Below are 27,001 nucleotides of genomic sequence, written 5' to 3' on the forward strand. Positions count from 1 at the left end.
ATGTGTAACTCTGATCCCATTTCTTATTTTTGAAAATTTTCAATACCTCTCTTGAATCCTTAATATACCCTGGCATTCTCAATACCAAGGGCTGTAGCAAAGAGTCCACCCATTCACACAAGTGTTCCAAACTTGATCCAATACCCGAAACTATGGGACGCATAGATGGAAAGCCATCCCTTTTGTGCACCTTTGGGAGGCCATACATAATAGGTAACTTTGGATATTGCACATAAATATAATCAGCCTGTTTCTTGTTTAACACTGCCAAATTCAAACCTTCCGCAATTAAATCAGCTATTTGTTCATTAATTCTTTTGGTCGGATCTTCTTTCAGTTTCTTATATGTTACAGTGTCAGATAAACGTTCAGTCATTTTTTCTCTATATTTAATTGCATCCATAATTACAATAAGGCCCCCTTTGTCACTTTTTTTTATAACAATGTCTTTCATAATTTTTAACTCATCTAATGCTTTGCGTTGTTTTCGTGACAAATTATTTTGATGGGTTCTCATAGGACTAGAATCCTGTAAAATTTTAAGATCTTTTCAATTGATTCTTGAAATCTGTCCATACACTCAGCTCTCGATTGTATCGGGTAAAAATAGGGTTTTTTTGTCTTAAATGTTCTTGAAAAATTTTCAGATCCCTCTACCGATGTCTCTTGTTGTTCTTTCGATAATTTCAATAAACAATTCAGTGCAACCTGTTCCTTGAAATCCAGACTCTCAAACTCATTTATGTTTGGATTTAGCACATGTTCCGGTAATACTTCGTTGTCCAAAAAGAAATGCTTTTTTATTGTCAAATTTCTAATAAATTTATTAATATCCAAAATTGTCATAAATAGTTTAAAGTCAGCATCAGGAACAAAGTTGAGACCCAAAGCCAATACATCCAGATGATCTTGAGTAAATTCATGTGACGATAAATTCAATACATTATTTTTTCCTATTGTCTGTACTTCTTCCTGTAGCGTGTTACTGCTCCTGGATGTTCTTTTATGTTTCCTTCCACCACGTCTTTTCCGTTTTTTGATGCCTTGAAATTTCCCTTTCTTTTTTCATACGTGTTACTTGTTGTAGCCAGATCCGATGTACTTGCATTAGCATCCGATGAATCAGGCTCAGTAGAGGAAAAATAAACCTGAGGTCTATTGGTTGGTCTCTGGTGTGCTCGGCTAGTTTTTAGGATGGATTTGGGTGATTTGTATAAATTTTCCCATTTCCCCCATTCATAGACACTATCAGTTGAGTAATCATTCAGATCTCTTTCAAATTTGCGCCTCTTGCGATCTGTGATCTCATCTTCAAGGGCACACACATTATCCTGCATTTGTTTAATTGACGAATCATACTGCAGCTGTGTCTTATATTCTTCCAGGGTTTTTTTTTTCATATCGCTCACATTTTTCTGGACTTCTTCCAGCCTGATTTCCTCATTTTTAATAATTAGTTTCATTAGATTCATGGAACAATTGGTGAGAATCTGGTTCCATTCTTTTTTAAAACCATCTGAATATATAATAGTGGATACCTTCTTAATTCTCAACCCTCTCGGAATCATTTCTTTTGCCACATAGTTTTGTAAGGTTGTATAATTCCACCATATTTTTGTTTCCATTTTCATGAGTTTTTCAGCTTCATTTAAATGTGTGGTGAAATCAACATTTTTTGTTGGGTCAGATCCAATGTTTCTGAACACCTGTGCCGCTTTAGCTAATCTATCCTGAGATTGCATAGTGGCCATATAGAACAAAAGGAAAAAAAAAAAATTAACAAAAGTAACACACCCAATAGTCCACTTCAAATAGTATGTAGGATATAGTTGAGAGATCTCGGCAAAGTCAAATAATATGCAACAGAAAAAAATTGGCTATAAGCCGCAGCCAGCTCACCAACCAGACCATAGATAATTGAGCACGGAGATTCGTCCAGACCAAGACGCCAAGCAATTGCAATATACGAAAACGTGGAAACTCCAGCTCCAATAAAATGGCAAAATTCTTTATTAGTCCAACTTCATTAAAACGGACATCCTTACAGAGTAAACAGGGCGCAGGTGGTTACATGAATATAGGCAACGCGTTTCGATCACACAGGATCTTATTCATGCCCATATAAAACCCACATTCAGTCTTGCTTATATAGAAAAAATGGACCTATCACAGACTCTATCAGAATCACATGATAAATAGAAAGGTCCTACAGATTGCAACTACATGCATTTTATCACAAGACAGAATGGAAAGGTACAATAAAAATACATAGAAAGAATACATATATAAAATATCAAACGTAGTGATATGAAATGTCATTCCTTTTGTTCTAACCTTCAAAAGAAAAAAAAAAAAAAAAAAAAACAGGTATACAGCCAGTCTGGCAGAGTCACATGATAAATGAAAAGGTCCTATAGATCGCGACTGCATGCATTTTATCGCACAACAGAATGGAAAGATGCACTAAAAATACATATAGAAAATACATATGAAAGATATTAGCAACAGTGGTATGAAATTTCATTCCTTTTGTTCAAACCTACAGGGAAACGGGTGTTTAAATTGTACATCCAAAAGGCTTCTCTGGTTAATAACCGCCTTTTTATATCACCCCCACGACTATGTGAGTAAACTTTCTCAATACCCTGAACTTTTAGGCTATGTTCACACGTTCAGGATTTCCATCCTTTTTTTTTTCCTGACTGAAACCGCAGGTCTCTGCAGAAAACGCAGGTGCGTTTTTTGGTGCGTTTTTGGTGCGTTTTTTAGTGCGTTTTTTGATGCAGTTTTGTCTGCAGATTGTCTGTGTTTGACAGAGATAAAGTTTACTGCAGTGGGGGGGGGGGGGGGGGGGGGGGGGGGAAATGATGTCATTTCCTTGTCCAACCCTTTTCTTCTTCCATCCTCCATTTTGGAACTTACACATCAAAATGAGTGGACGTGCTGAGCGTTGTCCAGATGACAGTCCACGGATCCAGCTCCGCACGCCACACCGGATTGCGATCCTGGGGTTGATGCTTCTAATTCTGAATCGACATGCATGTCAGGTAAGCAGATGTCTGTTTGCTTTATATATTGGGTTATGGGTACATGTCCACGTTCTGGAAACGCTGTATGTTTGGCGCTGCGTGTGGCCGCAGCGCCAAACATGCAGCGTCCACATGTAACAGCATACTGGAGGTGATGTCATGAAATCACGTGTCCACTGTGTGTCATCCGTCAGCCCTGCGACTCTGGACATGCTGCACGTCTTTTATGATCACAGCATGTCCGTGTTCCTTGTTGTGAAACTGCAGCTCCGCAAGGAATAAAACAGGGCCCTATGCGTGGGATGCGATGATGCTGGATTTGTACAATGAACACATCTGGCATCATTGCGTCCCAGAAGGGGGTGGGCCTTCCTGAATGTGGACACGTACCCTTACATAATCCGCATTGTTTTCCTGGCATGTTTGATATATTTTTCTAATTGTTGTGTTTACCAAATATTTTTTTATTTTTCTATTTAGCGGCGGCAGAGAAGACGTGTGCAGAAACGAATGTGGGTGCACCCGCTTGTAGCAGACCGAACTGAGAAGGGGCACTTTCATGTGCTGTACAATGATTTGAGGAGGTAAGTAGAAATATATAGAATGACTAATTTACCTTTTTTTGCTAGCAATACTTTTGAAGTAACCCTTTTTTGTTGTTCTTTTCCAATTTTCAGATATCCTGAAAAATTTATATCGTTTTGTCGGTTACCAATTATTGCCTTTGACAGACTGCTTACCATCCTGGCACCCCATTTAACACTGCAAGACACGGTGATGAGGAAGTCCATCTCTGCTGAAGAAAGGCTGCTCATCACCTTGCGGTAAGTAACAATTTTTGGGGGGGAATGTTGTTAGGTCTGTATTTTACTTGTGTCTGTGTCCAGTATGTGTGATTAAACCCACCCAGTCCTCTTGTTGGACAGGGGGCACACATACACACACACACACACACACACGTGAGATACGGCTGAGTGTTGCATGGTAAACCACGGCCCTGCCGCCTGCACTCTGGAGCGGAGTCTGCACCCACATACCAATACATGGAACCGCACGCTCCACAACGGAGTGCATGCAGCAGGTCCGGGGATTACCATGCAACACTCGGTCATATCTCGCATGCGTGTGTGCACAAGTCCCATCATGCCTTATTAATGTTTTTAACACCCTTTGTGTTGTGCTGGGTGTTAATGCCAGCATTATTGAATGGTGCTGGACGCATATAATAGCGGCCTTAACTTGTGACATGTTGTAATTACCTTTTTGTGTGACATTTCTAATTTTCTTTTTTGTTTCTTTCCAGATTTTTGGCCACAGGAGAGAGCTATACATCCCTGCACCTCCAATTCAGAGTTGGTAAATCTACCATCTCTAACATTGTGAGGTGTACATGTAACATAGTAACATAGTTAGTAAGGCCGAAAAAAGACATTTGTCCATCCAGTTCAGCCTATATTCCATCATAATAAATCCCCAGATCTACGTCCTTCTACAGAACCTAATAATTGTATGATACAATATTGTTCTGCTCCAGGAAGACATCCAGGCCTCTCTTGAACCCCTCGACTGAGTTCGCCATCACCACCTCCTCAGGCAAGCAATTCCAGATTCTCACTGCCCTAACAGTAAAGAATCCTCTTCTATGTTGGTGGAAAAACCTTCTCTCCTCCAGACGCAAAGAATGCCCCCTTGTGCCCGTCACCTTCCTTGGTATAAACAGATCCTCAGCGAGATATTTGTATTGTCCCCTTATATACTTATACATGGTTATTAGATCGCCCCTCAGTCGTCTTTTTTCTAGACTAAATAATCCTAATTTCGCTAATCTATCTGGGTATTGTAGTTCTCCCATCCCCTTTATTAATTTTGTTGCCCTCCTTTGTACTCTCTCTAGTTCCATTATATCCTTCCTGAGCACCGGTGCCCAAAACTGGACACAGTACTCCATGTGCGGTCTAACTAGGGATTTGTACAGAGGCAGTATAATGCTCTCATCGTGTGTATCCAGACCTCTTTTAATGCACCCCATGATCCTGTTTGCCTTGGCAGCTGCTGCCTGGCACTGGCTGCTCCAGGTAAGTTTATCATTAACTAGGATCCCCAAGTCCTTCTCCCTGTCAGATTTACCCAGTGGTTTCCCGTTCAGTGTGTAATGGTGATATTGATTCCCTCTTCCCATGTGTATAACCTTACATTTATCATTGTTAAACCTCATCTGCCACCTTTCAGCCCAAGGTGATGCCTTCAGTACCGTCATCTGGCAGAAGTTGCAGCCCATGGTGATGCCTTCCCCAACCGAGGAGACTTGGCTGCAGGTTGCAGCAGGCTTTCAGTCTGTGGCCAATTTCCCAAACTGCATAGGTGCAGTCGATGGTAAACATGTTCGGGTTCAGCAGCCACCACGATCAGGATCACGCTTCTTTAATTATAAGAAGTATTTTTCAGTGGTCCTGATGGCGGTGGCTGATGCCCATTACAAATTTGTTGCCATTGACGTTGGTGCCTATGGTAGTACTGGGGATTCTCGGGTGTTGCGAACGTCACAGATTGGGATGCAAATTCTTCGAGATGGCGGCACGCTCCCAGCCCCACGACCTTTGCCGGGTTCCACACATCCAGTGCCCTTCGTGATGGTATCGGATGAGGCGTTTCCCTTAACGACAACCCTGCTGCGCCCATACCCACGAAGGGGACTGGATGCCCGACGTAGGATTTTTAATTATCGGCTGAGTCGTGCACGCAGATATGTGGAATGCACCTTTGGGATCATGACTAGTCAGTGGAGGATCTTTCACACTGCCATTCAGTTGGACACAGACACCGTTGATGCTGTGATAAAGGCTTGCTGTGTACTCCACAACTATGCTCGTGAGTACAACACTGACGTAGATGTGGAGCACCAGCAGCCAGTATTTAATCCAGTGGTCAACGGTGGTCTGGGCAGGCCGTCCAACTCTGGTGTGCGTGTGAGAGAATCCTTCACTGACTACTTTATGAGTCCTGAAGGTGCCGTGCACTGGCAATACTCCTGTGCTGGTGTTGAGCAGCCTGACCAGCAGAGAAGGATGCATCTACACTGACCCCCCAAAAAATGTTGCCGACATCGCTGATAACAGTTTTGACAACATCCCGAAGAATGAGAAACGCCAGCAACCAACACAAAAGTTTGAAAAAAAAATTTTTGTTTCATGTTACCAAAAACAGTTTTAAAAAATTGGTTGTAATATAAATAAAAAATCTATTTGGGTGTAATTTGTTTTCTTTTTTTTTTTATGTCTAAAAAATTGTTGGTGTTTTACGAAAATAATAGCAGTATGACGTATACAATTGTTAACACATCAACCCATAAACCACTAATTGATAGCCCATAAACCCAGGATAGCGGCCTTGTCCGCATTGTAATAAAGAAGAGAATATTATGTGTGAAATATAATATATTTAATAGAACACAAATTCTTTGTAATCTTTACAAAAGATTTTTCAATTAGAAAAAAAAAAAAGCCCCTTTCAAATGCAACAGGCAACTGGAGCTAAAAAAAAAAAAAAAAAAAACTTTGTACCACTGAAAACTTTTGCCCACGTTCAGTTCAGAAATGTATATTCGGGAGAATAGAGGAAATTTGATCCCTCAGATTGATACGGTGCTCCCCCCATATGCTGCCTGTCTCCAGAACTTCCTTGGCTGTGGGCCAAATACTGGGGTCTGGTAGCTGTTGTTTCCGGTGTTCGGTGTCGGGGCCTGAAAAGTCCCAACACCCCCATCAGAACCTCATTGTAGGGAGAAATCGGAGCAGGGTCCTCCAGAGCAGTGAGGGACATCTGGACCATAGACATGAAAAGAGATTGTCTATCCGGTGGCAGGGAGCGTGTTTTTCTTGCGACAGTTTGTGCAAATGAGTCGCAATGGTCATCGGAACTAGATTTTTTTAATAAATCTAACGTGTCACAAGCTATTTGGACAGTTTGGTCATCTTGGTTCTTCTTTGTTTTTTTTTTGTTTTTCTCTGCTGCCACCGGATAGACAGCTCTCTTCTCCACTCTCACAGCTTCTGCGGAATCAGATGCTTCAGCAGCTGCTGAACTAGATGTTGATGCAGCAGCTGCTGAAGTGGATGCTGATTCAGCAGAAGCTGTGGGAGTGGAGGTAGAGATGGTCCCTCCCACTCCAGAGGAACTGCCTGCTCCATCCTCTTTGTCGCTGTCCTCCAAATCAGCTACCGACATGTTTCCTTCCGTCCTGTTGGTGAAAAAAAAATAATTAATTTTTCGCACAACATATTATATATAAATAATCATGTGGAGTGGATTTTAACTTTCTCAATGTCCTACTGGTCACAAGAAACTGCAGCTCTTCACTAAAGGGGAATTTAGTTTTGCTTGGCGAAGAGCCACTCTTTGAGCATTCATTGAGGAACTTTGTAAAACGGTCTCTGATGGAGCGCCAACGTTTCCTCACATCGTTATCTACCAAAAAAAGGTTACAAAATACAACAACATTTTTTGTGAGATCTAAACAAATTATATTTTTAATATACTCAAGGTTTACTAAATAAATTTAATTAAAATTACCGATTTGCTGCTGTGTACTCCCTGGATATTTGTCCCAATCCGGGATAAGGTCGCGCACTATTTTTGTCCAGGCTAGTTCCCTGAAGTATTTATCCTTGTGTGATTCATCGGCTGGGTCCCACAAGGCCGGATAATCACGAACCTACAATAAATACAATAGTGTCATCTCATAATCTATAGCACGACCAAGTAATGTTACACAATTGCTGGAAAAACCCCTAATAATTGAACACAAGCACAAACTGAAAACACAAACACCAATAAAAACGTTTGTGTGCAGTTGTTTTACCACTAGCTCTGTCGCCGTCAATCCTGAGTGGTGCGTGCGACAATCAACAACATTCAGTAAAAAACCCACTATAAACTGAAATAGTTAGGGTAGGGTTAGGGCTCATAACCCTAAGCACCCTACCCCAAAAGGGATCCTAAACATAACCCAACCACAAAAGGGATCCTAACCCTAACCCTACCCCTAAAGGGATCCTAACCCTAACCCTACCCCTAAAGGGATCCTAACCCTAACCCTACCCCTAAAGGGATCCTAACCCTAACCCTACCCCTAAAGGGATCCTAACCCTAACCCTACCCCTAAAGGGATCCTAACCCTAACCCTAAAGGGATCCTAACCCTAACACTACCCCTAAAGGGATCCTAACCCTAACCCTAAAGGGATCCTAACCCTAACCCTACCCCTAAAGGGATCCTAACCCTAACCCTAAAGGGATCCTAACCCTAACCCTACAGGGATCCTAACCCTAACGGGATCCTAACCCTAACCCTACCCCTAAAGGGATCCTAACCCTAACCCTAACCCTAAAGGGATCCTAACCCTACCCCTAAAGGGATCCTAACCCTAACCCTACCCCTAAAGGGATCCTAACCCTAACCCTAAAGGGATCCTAACCCTAACCCTAAAGGGATCCTAACCCTAAAGGGATCCTAACCCTAACCCTACCCCTAAAGGGATCCTAACCCTAACCCTAACCCTAAAGGGATCCTAACCCTAACGGGATCCTAACCCTAACCCTAAAGGGATCCTAACCCTAACCCTACCCCTAATGGGATCCTAACCCTAACCCTACCCCTAAAGGGATCCTAACCCTAAAGGGATCCTAACCCTAACCCTAAAGGGATCCTAACCCTACAGGGATCCTAACCCTACAGGGATCCTAACCCTAACCATAAAGGGATCCTAACTCTAACCCTACCCATAACTATATTGGGATACTAGTGTTAATGATAGGGTAGCTATTGTAAGGTGGCATTAAGCACGGTTAATAATGGAGAGGCGTCAATAAGACGCCGATCCATTATTAATCCTATTAAGGTTTACTATAATATATGTGGACCCCCTAAAAAAAAAACGTGTTGGGGTCCCCCTATATTTTTAGGCCAGAAAGGCTAAGCAGACAGCTGTGGGCCAATATTTGAGGCCCGGGAAGGGGTTAAAATACCCATGGCTGTTCCCAGGCTATGAATATTAACCCACAGCTGTCTGCGTAGCCTTTCTGGCACTAAAATATAGGGGGCCCCGAAAAAAAAAACGTGTTGGGGTCCCCCTATATTTTTAGTCCAGAAAGGCTAAGCAGACAGCTGTGGGCCAATATTTGAGGCCCGGGAAGGGGTTAAAATACCCATGGCTGTTCCCAGGCTATGAATATTAACCCACAGCTGTCTGCGTAGCCTTTCTGGCACTAAAATATAGGGGGCCCCGAAAAAAAAAACGTGTTGGGGTCCCCCTATATTTTTAGGCCAGAAAGGCTACGCAGACAGCCGTGGGCTTATATTCATAGCCTAGGAAAGGGGCCATGGATATTTGCCCCCCCCTGGCTACAAATATAAGCCCGCAGCCGCCCCGGAAAAGGCGCATCAAAAAGATGCACCAATTCCGGCACTTAGCCCCTCTCTTCCCACTCCCGTGTAGCGGTGGGATATGGGGTAATGAGGGGTTAATGCCACCTTGCTATTGTAAGGTGGCATTAAGCCCGGTTAATAATGGAGAGGCGTCAATGAGACGCCTATCCATTATTAACCCCTTAATCCCATATGACGTACTATCCCGTCCAGGTGACCTGGGACTTAATTCCCATGGACGGGATAGTACGTCATATGCGATCGGCCGCGCTCACGGGGGGAGCGCGGCCGATCGCGGCCGGGTGTCAGCTGCCTATCGCAGCTGACATCCGGCACTATGTGCCAGGAGTGGTCACGGACCGCTCCCGGCACATTAACCCCCGGCACACCGCGATCAAAGATGATCGCGGTGTGCCGGCGGTGCAGGGAAGCATCGCGCAGGGAGGGGGCTCCCTGCGGGCTTCCCTGAGACGATCGGTACACGGTGATGTGCTCACCGTGTACCGAGCGTCTTCTCCCTGCAGTCCCCGGATCCAAAATGGCCGCCGGGCTGCATCCGGGTCCTGCAGGGAGCACTTCCGGGTCAGGATCAGGCTGCAGCTGCAGCTCTAATCCTGCCCGGCTGTATGTTAGATCACCGATCTAACAGAGTGCTGTGCACACTGTCAGATCGGTGATCTGTGATGTCCCCCCCGGGACAAAGTGAAAAAGTAAAAAAAAAAATTTCCACACTTGTAAAAAAAAAAATAAAAAAAAAATTCCTAAATAAAGCAGAAAAAAAAAAATATTATTCCCATACATTTCTTTACATAAAAAAAAACAAAAAAACAATAAAAGTACACATATTTAGTATCGCCGCGTCCGTAACGACCCGACCTATAAAACTGGCCCACTAGTTAACCCCTTCAGTGAACACCGTAAGAAAAAAAAAAAAAAGAGCCAAAAAACAACGCTTTATTATCATAACGCTGAACAAAGAGTGGAATAACACGCGATCAAAAAGACGGATATAAATAACCATGTTACCTCTGAAAACGTCATCTTGTCCCGCAAAAAACGAGCCGCCATATAGCATCATAACCAAAAAAATAAAAAAGTTATAGTCCTCTGAATAAAGCGATGCCAAAATAATTATTTTTTCTATAAAATAGCTTTTATCGTATAAAAGCGCCAAAACATAAAAAAAATGATATAAATGAGGTGTCGCTGTAATCGTACTGACCCGAAGAATAAAACTGCTTCATCAATTTTACCAAACGCGGAACGGTATAAACGCCTCCCCCAAAAGAAATTCATGAATAGCTGGTTTTTGGTCATTCTGCCTCACAAAAAAATCGGAATAAAAAGCGATCAAAAACTGTCACGTGTCCGAAAATGTAACCGATAAAAACGTCAACTCGTCCCGCAAAAAACAAGACCTCACATGACTCTGTGGACCAAAATATGGAAAAATTATAGGTCTCAAAATGTGGAGACGCAAAAACTTTTTTGCTATAAAAAGCGTCTTTTAGTATGTCACATACTGCCAGTCACGGCTGCCAATCATAAAAATCCGATATAAAAAACGCTATAAAAGTAAATCAAACCCCCCTTCATCACCCCCTTAGTTAGGCTAGGTTCACATTGCGTTAATGGGTTAACGCTAACGGACAGCGTTGCACGGCGAAAATGTCACAATTAACGCCGTGCAACGGGTCCGTTAGCACAACCATTGACAGCAATGTGATTTTCAGGTGTAGCGCATCGCTAGAGCGTGCCATTTTCGGCTCGCGCTAGCAAGGTGCCATTCTTTTGTGGCGCGCCTCAGACGCTGCTTGCAGCGTCCGCGGCGCGCCCGAGGTCCGATCCCCGATCTTCCAGAGCGGGGACGTTAACGCGACCACTAAACACGACACCTAAAAAGACATTGTGTTAGCGCAATCCGCTAGTGCTAAACGGATTTCCCTAACGCAATGTGAACCTAGCCTTAGGGAAAAATAATAAAATTAAAAAAAATGTATTTATTTCCATTTTCCGGTTAGGGTTAGGGTTAGGGCTAGGGTTGGGGCTAGGGTTAGGGTTTGGATTACATTTACGGTTGGGATTAGGGTTGGGATTAGAATTAGGGGTGTGTCTGGGTTAGGTGTGTGGTTAGGGTTACAGTTGGGATTAGGGTTAGTGGTGCGTTTGGATTAGGGTTTCATTTATAATTGGGGGGTTTCCACTGTTTAGACACATCAGGGGCTCTCCAAACGCGACATGGCGTCCGATCTCAATTCCAGCCAATTCTGCATTGAAAAAGTAAAACAGTGCTCCTTCACTTCCGAGCTCTCCCGTGCGCCCAAACAGGGGTTTACCCCAACATATGGGGTATCAGCGTACTCGAGACAAATTGGACAACAACTTTTTGGGTCCAAGTTCTCTTGTTATCCTTGGGAAAATAAAAATTTGGGGGGCTAAAAATCATTTTTGTGGGAAAAAAAAGGATTTTTTATTTTCACGGCTCTGCGTTGTAAACTGTAGTGAAACACTTGGGGGTTCAAAGTTTTCACAACACATCTAGATAAGTTCCATGGGAGGTCTAGTTTCCAATATGGGGTCACTTGTGGGTGGTTTCTACTGTTTGGGTACATCAGGGGCTCTGCAAATGCAACGTGACGCCTGCAGACCAATCCATCTAAGTCTGCATTCCAAATGGCGCTCCTTCCCTTCCGAGCTCTGCCATGAGCCCAAACAGTGGTTCCCCCCCACATATGGGGTATCAGCGTACTCAGGACAAATTGAACAACAACTTTTGGGGTCCAATTTATTCTGTTACCCTTGTAAAAATACAAAGCTGGGGGCTAAAAAATCATTTTTGTGAAAAAAAAAAGAATTTTTATTTTCACGGGTCTGCGTTATAAACTGTAGTGAAACACTTAGGGGTTCAAAGTTCTCACAACACATCTAGATAAGTTCCATGGGAGGTCTAGTTTCTAATATGGGGTCACTTGTGGGGGGTTTGTACTGTTTGGGTACATCAGGGGCTCTGCAAATGCAACGTGACTCCTGCAGACCAATCCATCTAAGTCTGCATTCCAAATGGCGCTCCTTCCCTTCCGAGCTCTGCCATGCGCCCAAACAGTGGTTCCCCCCCACATATGGGGTATCAGCGTACTCAGGACAAATTGGACAACAACTTTTGGGGTCCAATTTATTATGTTACCCTTGTGAAAATACAAAACTGGGGGCTAAAAAATTTTTGCGAAAAAAAAATAAATTTATTTTAACAGCTCTGCGTTATAAACTGTAGTGAAACACTTGGGGGTTCAAAGCTCTCAAAACACATCTAGATAAGTTCCTTAGAGGGTCTAGTTTCCAAAATGGTGTCACTTGTGGGGGTTTTTAATGTTTAGGCACATCAGGGGCTCTCCAAACCAACATGGCGTCCCATCTTAATTCCAGTCAATTTTGCATTGAAAAGTCAAATGGCGCTCCTTTCCTTCCGAGCTCTGCCATGCGCCCAAACAGTGGTTTACCCCCACATATGGGGTATCGTCGCACTCAGGACAAATTGCACAACAACTTTTGTGGTCTAATTTCTTCTCTTACCCTTGGGAAAATAAAAAATTGGTGGCGAAAAGATTATTTTTGTGAAAAAATATGATTTTTTATTTTTACGGCTCTGCATTATAAACTTCTGTGAAGCACTTGTTGGGTCAAAGTGCTCACCACACCTCTAGATAAGTTCCTTAAGGGGTCTACTTTCCAAAATGGTGTCACTTGTGGGGATTTCAATGTTTAGGCACATCAGGGGCTCTCCAAACGCAACATGGCATCCCATCTCAATTCCAGTCAATTTTGCATTGAAAAGTAAAATGGCGCTCCTTCCCTTCCGAGCTCTGCCATACGCCCAAACAATGGTTTACACCCATATACGGGGTATCAGCGTACTCAGGACAAATTGGCCAACAATTTTTGAGGTTCAATTTCTTCTCTTACTCTTGGGAAAATAAAAAATTGGGGGCGAAAAGATCATTTTTGTGAAAAAATATGATTTTTTATTTTTACGGCTCTGCATTATAAACTTCTGTGAAGCAATTGGTGGGTCAAAGTGGTCACCACACATCTAGATAAGTTCCTTAGGGTGTCTACTTTCCAAAATGGTGTCACTTGTGGGGGGTTTCAATGTTTAGGCACATCAGTGGCTCTCCAAACGCAACATGGTGTCCCATCTCAATTCCTGTCAATTTTGCATTTAAAAGTCAAATGGCGCTCCTTCCCTTCCGAGCTCTGCCATGCGCCCAAACAGTGGTTTACCCCCACATATGGGGTATCAGCGTACTCAGTACAGATTGTACAACAATGTTTGGCATCCATTTTATCCTGTTACCCTTGGTAAAATAAAACAAATTGGAGCTGAAATAAATTTTGTGTGAAAAAAAGTTAAATATTCATTTTTATTTAAACATTCCAAAAATTCCTGTGAAACCCCTGAAGGGTTAATAAACTTCTTGAATGTGGTTTTGAGCACCTTGAGGGGTGCAGTTTTTAGAATGGTGTCACACTTGGGTATTTTCTATCATATAGACCCCTCAAAATGACATCAAATGAGATGTGGTCCCTAAAAAAAAATGGTGTTGTAAAAATGAGAAATTGCTGGTCAACTTTGAACCCTTATAACTCCCTAACAAAAAAAATTTTGGTTCCAAAATTGTGCTGATGTAAAGGAGACATGTGGGAAATGTTACTTATTAAGTATTTTGCGTGACATATCTCTGTGATTTAAGGGCATAAAAATTTAAAGTTGGAAAATTGCGAAATTTTCAAAATTTTCGCCAAATTTCCGTTTTTTTCACAAATAAACGCAAGTTATATCGAATAAATGTTACTACTAAAATGAAGTACAATATGTCACGAGAAAACAATGTCAGAATCGCCAAGATCCGTTGAAGCGTTCCAGAGTTATAACCTCATAAAGGGACAGTGGTCAGAATTGTAAAAATTGGCCCGGTCATTAACGTGCAAACCACCCTCGGGGCTTAAGGGGTTAAGCCAATGAAAGGGTTAACAAAAAAAACACAAAGACTAGAAAAAATATTTTAATGAAATAAAGACACACACTTTTTGACCATATTTTATTTAACGCCTAATCCGTCCTGAAGACCCTCGACCTGAAAAAAAGGCAAAACAAAAAAACAAATTCATACTCCCTGGCCCTGTCCGCAGAAATCCATCGAGGGTCCCACGAAGATCTTCCATGGAGAACAGACACATCCAGAGATGTGTCTGCTCTCCATGGCTGCAGAAACACACTGACAGGAGCCATAGTTCCTGTCGGTGTGTTACTGCGCATGCGCGAGCGAGTTTACCGGCGGTCATTGACCCCGGCACTCTCGCTTAACGGCAGTGCTGCGTGGGAAAGTTCAACGCAGCTGTACTGCCGGTAACCGAGACGCCGGCGCCATTGAACTCCGGGACAGTACGCGATACACTGCTAGGAGCTTCGCTCCTGGCAGTGTATCGCCGGAGAGCAGCCGATCGTCGTGGGACAATCGTTTTATGGATTCTGCAGACAGGGAGTATGAATTTGGTTTATTATTTTTGGATTTTTTCCTTGAGGATCGAGGGCTTCGCCTACAAGTGTGGTGTATGGTGAGTATATACTCTATGTTATGTGTTGTATGTACTGTACTGTGTGTCATGTTTGTGTATTGTGTGTTTGTGTTTTGTGTTACTTGACAGTTGTGCTAAGTCGCCGGACACAGGGACAACTCTCCCATCCTAAATACCGGATGGGAGTAGTAGTCCGATACGGCGACTTAGCACAATGGAGGCATATCGTCGCATGGGGACGGACACACAGACTTACCAGATCAATCAGACGCCCGACATCGATCCCCATGCGACGGTATGCCTCCATGATGACAGTCTCTTCAGGAACGACACAACACGCCCACGCACTTCCGCCCACGGACTTCCTCCCGCTTCCCCACACTTCCTGCTGCAGCGGTTCTGCACATCAAGCCGCAGTAAAACCCGCAGATATATTTTGGATCTGCAGGTTTTACTGCGATTTTGACCTCACAATGGAGGTCTATGGGTGCAGAACCGCTGCGGTTCAGGAAAAAGAAGTGACATGCTCCTTTTTTGCCGCAGCTATTCTGCGCGGCTTTTTAAACGAAATTACGGATCATGTGCACAGCATAGTAACATAGTAACATAGTTAGCAAGGCCGAAAAAAGACATTTGTCCATCCAGTTCAGCCTATATTCCATCATAATAAATCCCCAGATCTACGTCCTTCTACAGAACCTAATAATTGTATGATACAATATTGTTCTGCTCCAGGAAGACATCCAGGCCTCTCTTGAACCCCTCGACTGAGTTCGCCATCACCACCTCCTCAGGCAAGCAATTCCAGATTCTCACTGCCCTAACAGTAAAGAATCCTCTTCTATGTTGGTGGAAAAACCTTCTCTCCTCCAGACGCAAAGAATGCCCCCTTGTGCCCGTCACCTTCCTTGGTATAAACAGATCCTCAGCGAGATATTTGTATTGTCCCCTTATATACTTATACATGGTTATTAGATCGCCCCTCAGTCGTCTTTTTTCTAGACTAAATAATCCTAATTTCGCTAATCTATCTGGGTATTGTAGTTCTCCCATCCCCTTTATTAATTTTGTTGCCCTCCTTTGTACTCTCTCTAGTTCCATTATATCCTTCCTGAGCACCGGTGCCCAAAACTGGACACAGTACTCCATGTGCGGTCTAACTAGGGATTTGTACAGAGGCAGTATAATGCTCTCATCATGTGTATCCAGACCTCTTTTAATGCACCCCATGATCCTGTTTGCCTTGGCAGCTGCTGCCTGGCACTGGCTGCTCCAGGTAAGTTTATCATTAACTAGGATCCCCAAGTCCTTCTCCCTGTCAGATTTACCCAGTGGTTTCCCGTTCAGTGTGTAATGGTGATATTGATTCCTTCTTCCCATGTGTATAACCTTACATTTATCATTGTTAAACCTCATCTGCCACCTTTCAGCCCAAGTTTCCAACTTATCCAGATCCATCTGTAGCAGAATACTATCTTCTCTTGTATTAACTGCTTTACATAGTTTTGTATCATCTGCAAATATCGATATTTTACTGTGTAAACCTTCTACCAGATCATTAATGAATATGTTGAAGAGAACAGGTCCCAATACTGACCCCTGCGGTACCCCACTGGTCACAGCGACCCAGTTAGAGACTATACCATTTATAACCACCCTCTGCTTTCTATCACTAAGCCAGTTACTAACCCATTTACACACATTTTCCCCCAGACCAAGCATTCTCATTTTGTGTACCAACCTCTTGTGCGGCACGGTATCAAACGCTTTGGAAAAATCGAGATATACCACGTCCAATGACTCACCGTGGTCCAGTCTATAGCTTACCTCAGCTTACCACTGCTTACCACAGCAGTGACTGTTTTCCATAGGGTTACATTGTTATGTACCCTGCATGGAAAACAGCTGCGGAACCGCAGCGGCAAAACCGCTGCGGTTCCGCAGTAAAAAACGCACTGTGTGAACATGGCCTTAAGGTTGCGATATCCCCTCTATGTACTGTACTAAAATGTTTAGAAACCATGGATACATTCCTAGTAGTAAAGTTAGCAATATTAGCATCCCTAATATGTTCTGTGATGCGCGTTTTTAATTTACGTGTTGTACAGCCTATATACGATAGTTGACAGGCTGTACATTCTACTTTGTATACTACATTTTTTGTATGACAATTAATGAAATTGTTTATTTTATAATTTTTATTTTTTTCTGAGTTGGTAAAAGTGTTCCCAGTTAGAGAATGTGCACACGTACTGCACGCTGTAGTGCCACATTTAAAGAAACCCTTATATTCTAACCATGTGTTCATTTTTGGTTTAGCTGTGATTGTATTTGGAGCAATAATGTTCCCAATAGTTTGAGCTTTTCTGGCTACCACATTGACCCCATCTTTTAAGATATCCATAAAAATATGATCTTCATACAAGATGGGTAATCTTTTTTTGATAATATTCCTAATTTGTCCAAACTGGGAACTATACTGAAGACACACATGAGGCTTATTATTATAATTACGTCTCGCAGAAAGGTTGTTTCTATTTGATGTCAGTAAATCATCTCTACATTTTTTATTCACTATTTCTGTGGCTCTATTTAACGACCAATGTGGATATTTACGGGCACTAAACTTTTTCTTCAATTCCCTAAATTCCCTTAATCTATCTTCCTCCTTGCTGCAATTGCGTTTGGATTCGCCGACCGGTATGGCTTTTATTGTGTGGGCTGGATGACTGCTAGCAGCATGTAAGATGGTGTTCCCACTTACCGGTTTAATATGCGTTTTGCTTGCAATAAATTCATCCTTTGTGCCAGAGAGATCAAGATCCAAAAAAGAAATATCTTGTGGGTCCCAGACGTGTAAATTTTATACTGAAATCATTAGCATTGATATACTCCACAAATCCCGGTATGGCAGACACATCGCCCCCCCCAAATAATGAGGGTGTCATCGATGTATCTGCCATACCAGGAGATGCAATCAATAAATGGGTTATTGGCCGAATAAATATATTCTTGTTCCCAAAAGGCCATAGTAAGGTTTGCCAAGGATGGGGAATATTTAGCCCCCATAGGAACTCCCGATGTCTGTACATATATCTCATCCCCAAACGTGAAAACATTGTGTTTCATAAGAAAAGATATAACCTGCAAGCAAAAATCAATCAAATTCTGAGAATATTCTCCATATTCAGTAAGGTGAAATTGTAAAGCTCTTATTGCTACATCATGTGGTATGCTTGTATACAGAGATACAACATCACAACTGAGCCATGTGTAACTCTGATCCCATTTCTTATTTTTGAAAATTTTCAATACCTCTCTTGAATCCTTAATATACCCTGGCATTCTCAATACCAAGGGCTGTAGCAAAGAGTCCACCCATTCACAAAAGTGTTCCAAACTTGATCCAATACCCGAAACTATGGGACGCATAGATGGAAAGCCATCCCTTTTGTGCACCTTTGGGAGGCCATACATAATAGGCAACTTTGGATATTGCACATAAATATAATCAGCCTGTTTCTTGTTTAACACTGCCAAATTCAAACCTTCCGCAATTAAATCAGCTATTTGTTCATTAATTCTTTTGGTCGGATCTTCTTTCAGTTTCTTATATGTTACAGTGTCAGATAAAAGTTCAGTCATTTTTTCTCTATATTTAAATAAAAATTATAAAATAAACAATTTCATTAATTGTCATACAAAAAATGTAGTATACAAAGTAGAATGTACAGCCTGTCAACTATCGTATATAGGCTGTACAACACGTAAATTAAAAACGCGCATCACAGAACATATTAGGGATGCTAATATTGCTAACTTTACTACTAGGAATGTATCCATGGTTTCTAAACATTTTAGTACAGTACAAAGAGGGGATATCGCAACCTTAAAAGTTCAGGGTATTGAGAAAGTTTACTTACATAGTCGTGGGGGTGATATAAAAAGGCGGTTATTAACCAGAGAAGCCTTTTGGATGTACAATTTAAACACCCGTTTCCCTGTAGGTTTGAACAAAAGGAATGAAATTTCATACCACTATTGCTAATATCTTTCATATGTATTTTCTATATGTATTTTTAGTGCATCTTTCCATTCTGTTGAGCGATAAAATGCATGCAGTCGCGATCTGTAGGACCTTTTCATTTATCATGTGACTCTGCCAGACTGGCTGTATACCTGTTTTTTTTTCTTTTCTTTTTTTTTTCTTTTGAAGGTTAGAACAAAAGGAATGACATTTCATATCACTACGTTTGATATTTTATATATGTATTCTTTCTATGTATTTTTATTGTACCTTTACATTCTGTCTTGTGATAAAATGCATGTAGTTGCGATCTGTAGGACCTTTCTATTTATCATGTGATTCTGTTAGAGTCTGTGATAGGTCCATTTTTTCTATATAAGCAAGACTGAATGTGGGTTTTATATGGGCATGAATAAGATCCTGTGTGATCGAAACGCGTTGCCTATATTCATGTAACCACCTGCGCCCTGTTTACTCTGTAAGGATGTCCGTTTTAATGAAGTTGGACTAATAAAGAATTTTTCCATTTTATTGGAGCTGGAGTTTCCACGTTTTCGTATACTGCAAAGGATTACAATGCCTTCTTCCCAATGTGAGTTCTCTGATGTTTAACAAGTTGAGTCTTAAATAAAAAAAAAATTCCACATTCAGGACATGAAAATGGCTTCTCTCCTGTGTGAATTCTCTCATGTGTAAGAAGACTTGATTTAACTGTAAAACATTTCCCACATTCTGAGCATGAAAATGGCTTCTCTCCTGTGTGAATTCTCTCATGTGTAACAAGAGCTGATTTGACTTTAAAACATTTTCCGCATTCTGAGCATGAAAATGGCTTCTCTCCTGTGTGAATTCTCTCATGTGTAACAAGAGTTGATTTGTCTTTAAAACATTTTTCACATTCTGAACATGAAAATGGCTTCTCTCCTGTGTGAATTCTCTCATGTGTAACAAGAGTTGATTTGTCGTTAAAACATTTTCCACATTCTGAACATGAAAATGGCTTCTCGCCTGTGTGAATTCTCTCATGTTTAACAAGAGTTGATTTGTCATTAAAACATTTTCCACATTCTGAACATGAAAATGGCTTCTCTCCTGTGTGAACTCTCTCATGTTTAACAAGTCGCAATTTATCTGTAAAACATTTCCCACATTCCGAACATGAAAATAGCTTCTCTCCTGTGTGAATTCTCTCATGTGTAACAAGTTGTGATTTCTGTGTAAAACATTTCCCACATTCCGAACATGAAAATAGCTTCTCTCCTGTGTGAATTCTCTCATGTGTAACAAGTTGTGATTTATTTGTAAAACATTTCCCGCATTCCGAACATGAAAATGGCTTCTCTCCTGTGTGAATTCTCTCATGTGTAACAAGTTGTGATTTATTTGTAAAACATTTCCTGCATTCCGAACATGAAAATGGCTTCTCTCCTGTGTGAATTCTCTCATGTGAAACAAGATTTGATTTGTCTTTGAAACATTTTCCACATTCTGAACATGAAAATGGCTTCTCTCCTGTGTGAATTCTCTCATGTGAAACAAGAATTGATTTGTCTTTAAAACATTTTCCACATTCTGAGCATGAAAATGGCTTCTCTCCTGTGTGAATTCTCTCATGTGTAACAAGATATGATTTGCGTTGAAAACATTTTTCACATTCTGAACATGAAAATGGCTTCTTCCTTGTGGGAGCTTTTTTATTTTCCACACTTCTTCTGTGACTTTTATTTTGTTTAACAATCTGTGATGAACTAGGACATTGTATATTAAAATGATCCATGTCTGAGATGTTGGCAGATACTTCATATGGGTTTTGTGCAATACTTTTTTCGATTTTGGAGCTGCTGGTACGACCATCTGTCAAGAATATAACTATTGTGAATTTTTAGCCAAATAACTTTAATACTTATATATATCTAAATATAAAAACATTAAGAAAATTAGAAATAAAAAAATTACATAGAAATTGCAAAGTGTGTAGCAAAGTTCTGTTATTAACTGACTGTGGTGTAATTTACATAATGTGATGATTTCACAAAGAATCAATTGTGCTAATGCTCATTCTCAATCACTGGCCAGTGCAAACATAAAATAATAAAACATTTGTCATTGGTCGCATATTTTATATATAAGACGTAGCGGGCTGTAGCGTCACCTCTCTCTGTTACAGCTCCATGCACCACCTCAATGACTGGAAGCAAGCGGCTGCAAGGAACATACTTCAATTTCTCCTGGTAAAAGCTCCCCCAGTAAAACAGCCTAACATGCTTTAAATACTTTTTACCTACAGGTTACCAATATACTTGCAAGTAAATAGCATTTTTGGAGCTGACAATTTTTTTTTGGATCTTTAGGGGTTGATTTACACGGGCAGGTTTTGACCTATAACAAGCACAGATTCATGATATGGGAGAAGCTTTGTTCTCCCCATAGAAAATAGATGAATGCTTGGTCGAACCGTCATGGCTATGGTGGATTTCAGAGACAGTGCGGTCAGCAGACTCAGGTACAAGTAATGTGTCTATACTAACATCTCTAATTACATATCTATGTCTGTGGTCTGGACTGTTTTAGAATAATAAAGCATAATTGTTTTCCATATTGCATCCCGTTGTGTGTGCTGTGGAAATTATGTCTATTCTTCACTGAATACTTCAAATCGACCACTAGCACCCCATCTTCCATGTGACAGAGTGAGGACTTGCTCATATTGTGTCACTTGTGCCTAGAGAAATGCTCAGGTGTCAGTACTACTAGGTGGTGTCTGTCTCACACAATTGCTGACCGCTACATGCAGAACAGAGGAGCCGTATGCTCGTGTATTAGGAAGTCATGGCCATGGAGCAAATAGAAAGCTGGATAAGCCCAGGCAATTCTCTGCTTTCTGTTATCATCTACTAATGGCTGTGACTATGAGACAATTGTCATAAAACAGGTTTTTTTAATCTCCATATAGTTCAGTATATCAAATAGGTTACTTAGGTTACATATTAATCCTGGAACCAGAACTCTGATGGATATGATGTAAAACACTAAACTAGATAATATGCCAATGAGGTCTGTCACGCATCTTTGATGATCTATCATCCCAGTCTATTCCTAAATCTATATTATAGATACGCCACTGGTCTTATTACATATTGCACTATTACACTATAATCTGTATTTTAGCTGAATGGGGAAATCTATGGCCAAAAAACTGATAAAACACATAATAAAAACCAGTAGTATAAAATAAATGCACACTGGCACTACACTGATTATGGAAAATAAAAAGGGGGGAGATTAATCTAAAAACCTGAGCTGCTGGTGAAAGAACAGGATCTGTGTAAAGCCCTGCTGATAATGAAACACAGAGGTATAAATGTATAGGAGCTATCACCTGCACTATAAAAGTGAAAGTGAACGTAAACATGATGAATTGCTGCTGGCACTGAGGGGAAAAAAAAACAAAGATATGCAAATACAAGAGTCCGAGAACAATACAGCAGTGTCGGTCACAGTGAGGACCTTCCTTATGTCTCAAGCAGAGAGATACTTAAGGTACCGTCACACTAAGCGACGCTGCAGCGATACCGACAACGATCCGGATCGCTGCAGCGTCGCTGTTTGGTCGCTGGAGAGCTGTCACACAGACCGCTCTCCAGCGACCAACTATGCCGGTAACCAGGGTAAACATCGGGTTACTAAGCGCAGGGCCGCGCTTAGTAACCCGATGTTTACCCTGGTTACCATCGTTAAAGTAAAAAAAAACAACCACTACATACTTACCTACCGCTGTCTGTCCTCGGCGCTCTGCTTCTCTGCTCTGGCTGTGAGCACAGCGGCCGGAAAGCAGAGCGGTGACGTCACCGCTCTGCTTTCCGGCTGCCCGGTGCTCACAGCCAGAGCAGAGAAGCAGAGCGCCGAGGACAGACAGCAGTAGGTAAGTATGTAGTGGTTGTTTTTTTTACTTTAACGATGGTAACCAGGGTAAACATCGGGTTACTAAGTGCGGCCCTGCGCTTAGTTACCCGATGTTTACCCTGGTTACCAGCGAAGACATCGCTGAATCGGTGTCACACGCCGATTCAGCGATGTCAGCGGGAGGTCCAGCGACGAAACAAAGTTCTGGACTTTCTTCCCCGACCAGCGACATCACAGCAGGGGCCTGATCGCTGCTGCGTGTCACACTGGACGATATCGCTAGCCAGGACGCTGCAACGTCACGGATCGCTAGCGATATCGTCTAGTGTGAAGGTACCTTTAGCACACATGCACTTACTGAATTATCTGTAGTGATGATACAGCGTGGCTACACTTACTCCCAAGGAGTGTTCAGTAGTCGGTCCCACAATAGAGTGGAGCTGGAAGGTCGTGTCAGGGCTTTCACAGCTGCAATCCTCCTCATTAACCACGGGAAGTTGGACTGAACCACCTGCCTCAGGCGTGCCCCGGCCGGAAGCGACGCCGAAGCTATGGTGGAAAATCAGTCAGGATCACCTGATCATAAATTGAGACCCCCCAACATTAGTGGGGATGAATAGATAAGATTAAAATTAGTAAGATTTAAAATCGATATACATTCCAAAAATAGCTATAGCTAATAAAATGTAAATGGGTGATGGCTCATAGATGTATTAACCGGTTGGAGAGTTAACCAGGAGATTAGAGTATACGCCTAGACTATAGAGATACGCATAGAGATACGCATAGAGTATAGTAGACTATACGCCTTTTAAGTCCCTTTGGGGCTAAACTATCAAGGGTGAAAATCCATTTGGATTCCACCCTAGACATCATTTTTACGAAATTGCCACCTCTAGCATTCTGCTGGATAGCTTGGATTCCACAGAAAGAGACATTAGTACTTGAGCAGTTATGATATTCTGCAAAGTGCCGAGATAAAGGGTGTCCTGTATAGCCCTTATTTATGTTATCTAGATGTTCTTTTATTCTAATTTTTTATTTTTTTTTGTTATGTATACACACACTTCTTAGCCCAATATTTTAATAAAGGCATGTTTTTATAAATAATGTTTATATAACTCGCACTATTCGCAATGTCTTCTCCATCTCACGCTTAATATACCCACCAATAAAAGGATATGTATTCATTACTTAAAGGATACACTATCTAATGATCCGCGTAATTGCGGTGTTATTTAGTTTCTAATAAGCGTATAAGATTACATGTGCATCCGTTATCGGTTTTTATATATATTTAATTATTTTTTTACCCTCTTTCTTATTATTTGTTATTATTTATTTCGTATTTTTTGTGTACGCCCAACTTAATCTGCTTCATACACTTGTTCCTCTGTGAATGGCCAAATGTAATCATCACCACCAGATGCAGCAAGTGGATTGTCCACTCGATCCCCTCTGTAGGTCACGTGAAGAGGCTAGGAAGGGGTTAATGTTTGAGCACTATATAGGGAGGGGCCCCACAGGGAACTGCAGCCCTGAGGAAGAAGGAATTTATCCTTCGAAACGCGTTGGATTGCTTTTGTTCCCATACGCGCCCCGTCCTCTTACCTGTGTGACGTCACATTCTATTCACGCCCCTTCCACACTCCACCATAGCTTCGGCGTCGCTTCCGGCCGGGGCACGCCTGAGGCAGGTGGTTCAGTCCAACTTCCCGTGGTTAGTGAAGAGGATTGCAGCTGCGAAAGCCCTGACACGACCTTCCAGCTCCACTCTATTGTGGGACCGACTACTGAACACTCCTTGGGAGCAAGTGTAGCCACGCTGTATCATCACTACAGATAATTCAGTAAGTGCATGTGTGCTAAGTATCTCTCTGCTTGAGCCATAACGAAGGTCCCCACTGTGACCGACACTGCTGTTTTGTTCTCGGACTCTTGTATTTGCATATCTTTGGTTTTTTTTTTCCCCTCAGTGCCAGCAGCAATTCGTCATGTGTTTACCTTCACTTTCACTTTTATAGCGCAGGTGATAGCTCCTATACATTTATACATAATAAAAAACGTCAAGCCCAAAATTATCCAGTCCCGTGAATGAGGAGATATTGAGTCTTCTCTGCTTTATTTAGTGGTTACTCCTCACTGGGGCAGTTACCTGTAGGAACGTCCTCTTTGCACCACTCATCATCCCGCACATCACTTTCTCCTTTCTCCATTATGGCTTCAGCTTTGATTTTCTTCAGATATTTGCCTGGATGTCAAAGCTGTGAAAGTAATAATGTAAAAATCACAGACAGAAGGAAAACTTGCATGGAATGTTCTAGATGGAGGCTTTTACTACAAGGTCATGGGGCACCTGAGCCACCAAAAGATACTGACATCTCCGCCTCCTATATCACTGGTGCTGCCCGCAGTCAGTACGGTGGTGTGTAGTGATAGAAGCAGGCATCACTGTAAGTAACTACAAAAACCTAAAACTAACAAGGATACCTAAAATATAACCTTTATTAATACTCACTAAAAAAGTACTCTTTCCATAGACTGCAAAAATAGAACAAACATAATTATGTACCTGTAGGGCCCTAGGAAGTACCTACACTGAGACCTACCTAGCAGTAGAGGTTGGCACCCTAAGTTACTGCGGTAGGCGCCCCCACTCAACGTCGACTCACCCTAGGGAATCCCTAGAAGACCCTAAATAGGGAACCCTAGAAAAAACCTAGAAAATCCCTGACGGAAGTCCTGCCTAGCAGTGGGGGTAGGCACCCTAATGTGAAGCGGTAGGCGCCCCCACTCCACGTCGACTGACCCTAGAAGCCCTAAAAAGTCCCTAAATAGGGATAGAATAAAGAAAATGTCCCAAAAACAAACCCAAGCACCCCAAAAAAAAGGAAAAGGAGAAATACCTTAAACAAAAAACAAATATAGCGAGAAAAAATATATATATAAATCGGAAAAATATAGAAAAAAAGAAAAATATATACAAAAAAATAAAGAATATGCAATGAGTCTTTTGCTACTGCTTAAATATGCGTATATTTTGTATAATAGACAATTATGTCTATAGCAGTGTCTGCCTGCAAAACATTCAAAAAATAGGGTGAATGAGAAGATACTAGTATTGTCCAGATTCAATAAATAAGTGCGATCTTTTCTGGGTTAAGGAGTACGATACTTGAGGTTTAGTCAAATGCTAAAATATAAGAACATGGTCACCCGCTATACAAAAAGTCAACCATATAGTATACTAACATCAGAAACCTCAGTTAAGCAGCAAGATACAGCAACCAGAAAACCAGATATATCACTCCTTCCACCCAATTGAAAAATATATATGCTTGATAGAGATTGCCCGTTTATCACATTGAAACAGTGCTTTAGGATAAGTACCAACAAATTGCTCGTAATGTAATTGTCGTTTCAGTACACATTTCAAAAGAGCAGGTGCTGTTATTGTTTCAATATATGTTACAAAGTGACAGGTCCACCATAACCCACCAAACCGAAACCCCCACAGGTACAGTAAATAGTAGGGCAGGACACAATGATCCCCCTCATAAGACAGCAAAAAAAAACAGAGAGCATTCAATACTCATCTGCAGGTCCGTGGTGGATATGAAGCAATGTTAGATAGATCCAGGTAACACGGGTCCGTGGTGGGTATACGGCTTCATCAGATGGATCCGGACATCTAATCAAGCAAAAGACAGCAGTCTCCCCGACCAATGCCCGACGCGTTTCCCCCCCATATGGATGGAACGGGGGTTCATCAGGGGTATTATAGCCGCAAGCAAGAAAAAGATAAGAGCTGTGAGTAACTACATTATGGCAAAGTCATTTCCTTCATTAATCCCTTATTGAGCGGGCCAAATTTTTGGTCAGAATTCAATGTCACTTTATGGGATAATAGCTCTGGAATGCTTCAACAAATCCCACTGATTTTGAGAATGTTTCTTCGTGGCACATTATAATTTATAATAATGATAAATTTAGGTTGATATGTTTTGTGTATGTTTATAAAAAATATAAGACATTTGACAAAAAT

The 27,001-nt window shown here is 41.6% G+C and overlaps 2 protein-coding genes across 4 annotated transcripts in view; both read right to left on the bottom strand.

The window, feature by feature from the left end:
* Positions 1–6,499: 6,499 nt before the first annotated feature.
* LOC138645817 (uncharacterized) lies at positions 6,500–19,437 on the bottom strand. The gene is made up of 4 exons (XM_069735339.1): positions 19,324–19,437; positions 7,599–7,740; positions 7,343–7,493; positions 6,500–7,266 (listed from the first exon to the last, which is right to left on the bottom strand). Exons 1-4 carry the CDS (start codon positions 19,351–19,353, stop codon positions 6,612–6,614), a joined length of 978 nt encoding a protein of 325 aa, XP_069591440.1. The 5' UTR covers positions 19,354–19,437; the 3' UTR covers positions 6,500–6,611.
* Positions 19,438–19,566: 129 nt separating this feature from the next.
* LOC138645813 (oocyte zinc finger protein XlCOF7.1-like) overlaps positions 19,567–27,001 on the bottom strand; it is a 160,105-nt gene continuing 152,670 nt past the window's right edge. For all 3 annotated transcript variants that reach the window (XM_069735331.1, XM_069735330.1, XM_069735332.1), the window contains exons 2-3: positions 25,112–25,220; positions 19,567–20,907 (exon numbers count right to left, since the gene is read on the bottom strand). In XM_069735331.1, coding sequence (XP_069591432.1) covers positions 19,625–20,907; positions 25,112–25,172 — 1,344 coding nt within the window. In that variant the 5' untranslated portion in view covers positions 25,173–25,220 and the 3' untranslated portion in view covers positions 19,567–19,624. The remainder of the gene's footprint in view (positions 20,908–25,111; positions 25,221–27,001) is intronic.

Source organism: Ranitomeya imitator, chromosome 7 (assembly GCF_032444005.1).
Source record: "Ranitomeya imitator isolate aRanImi1 chromosome 7, aRanImi1.pri, whole genome shotgun sequence".
Classification (NCBI taxonomy): domain Eukaryota; kingdom Metazoa; phylum Chordata; class Amphibia; order Anura; family Dendrobatidae; genus Ranitomeya; species Ranitomeya imitator.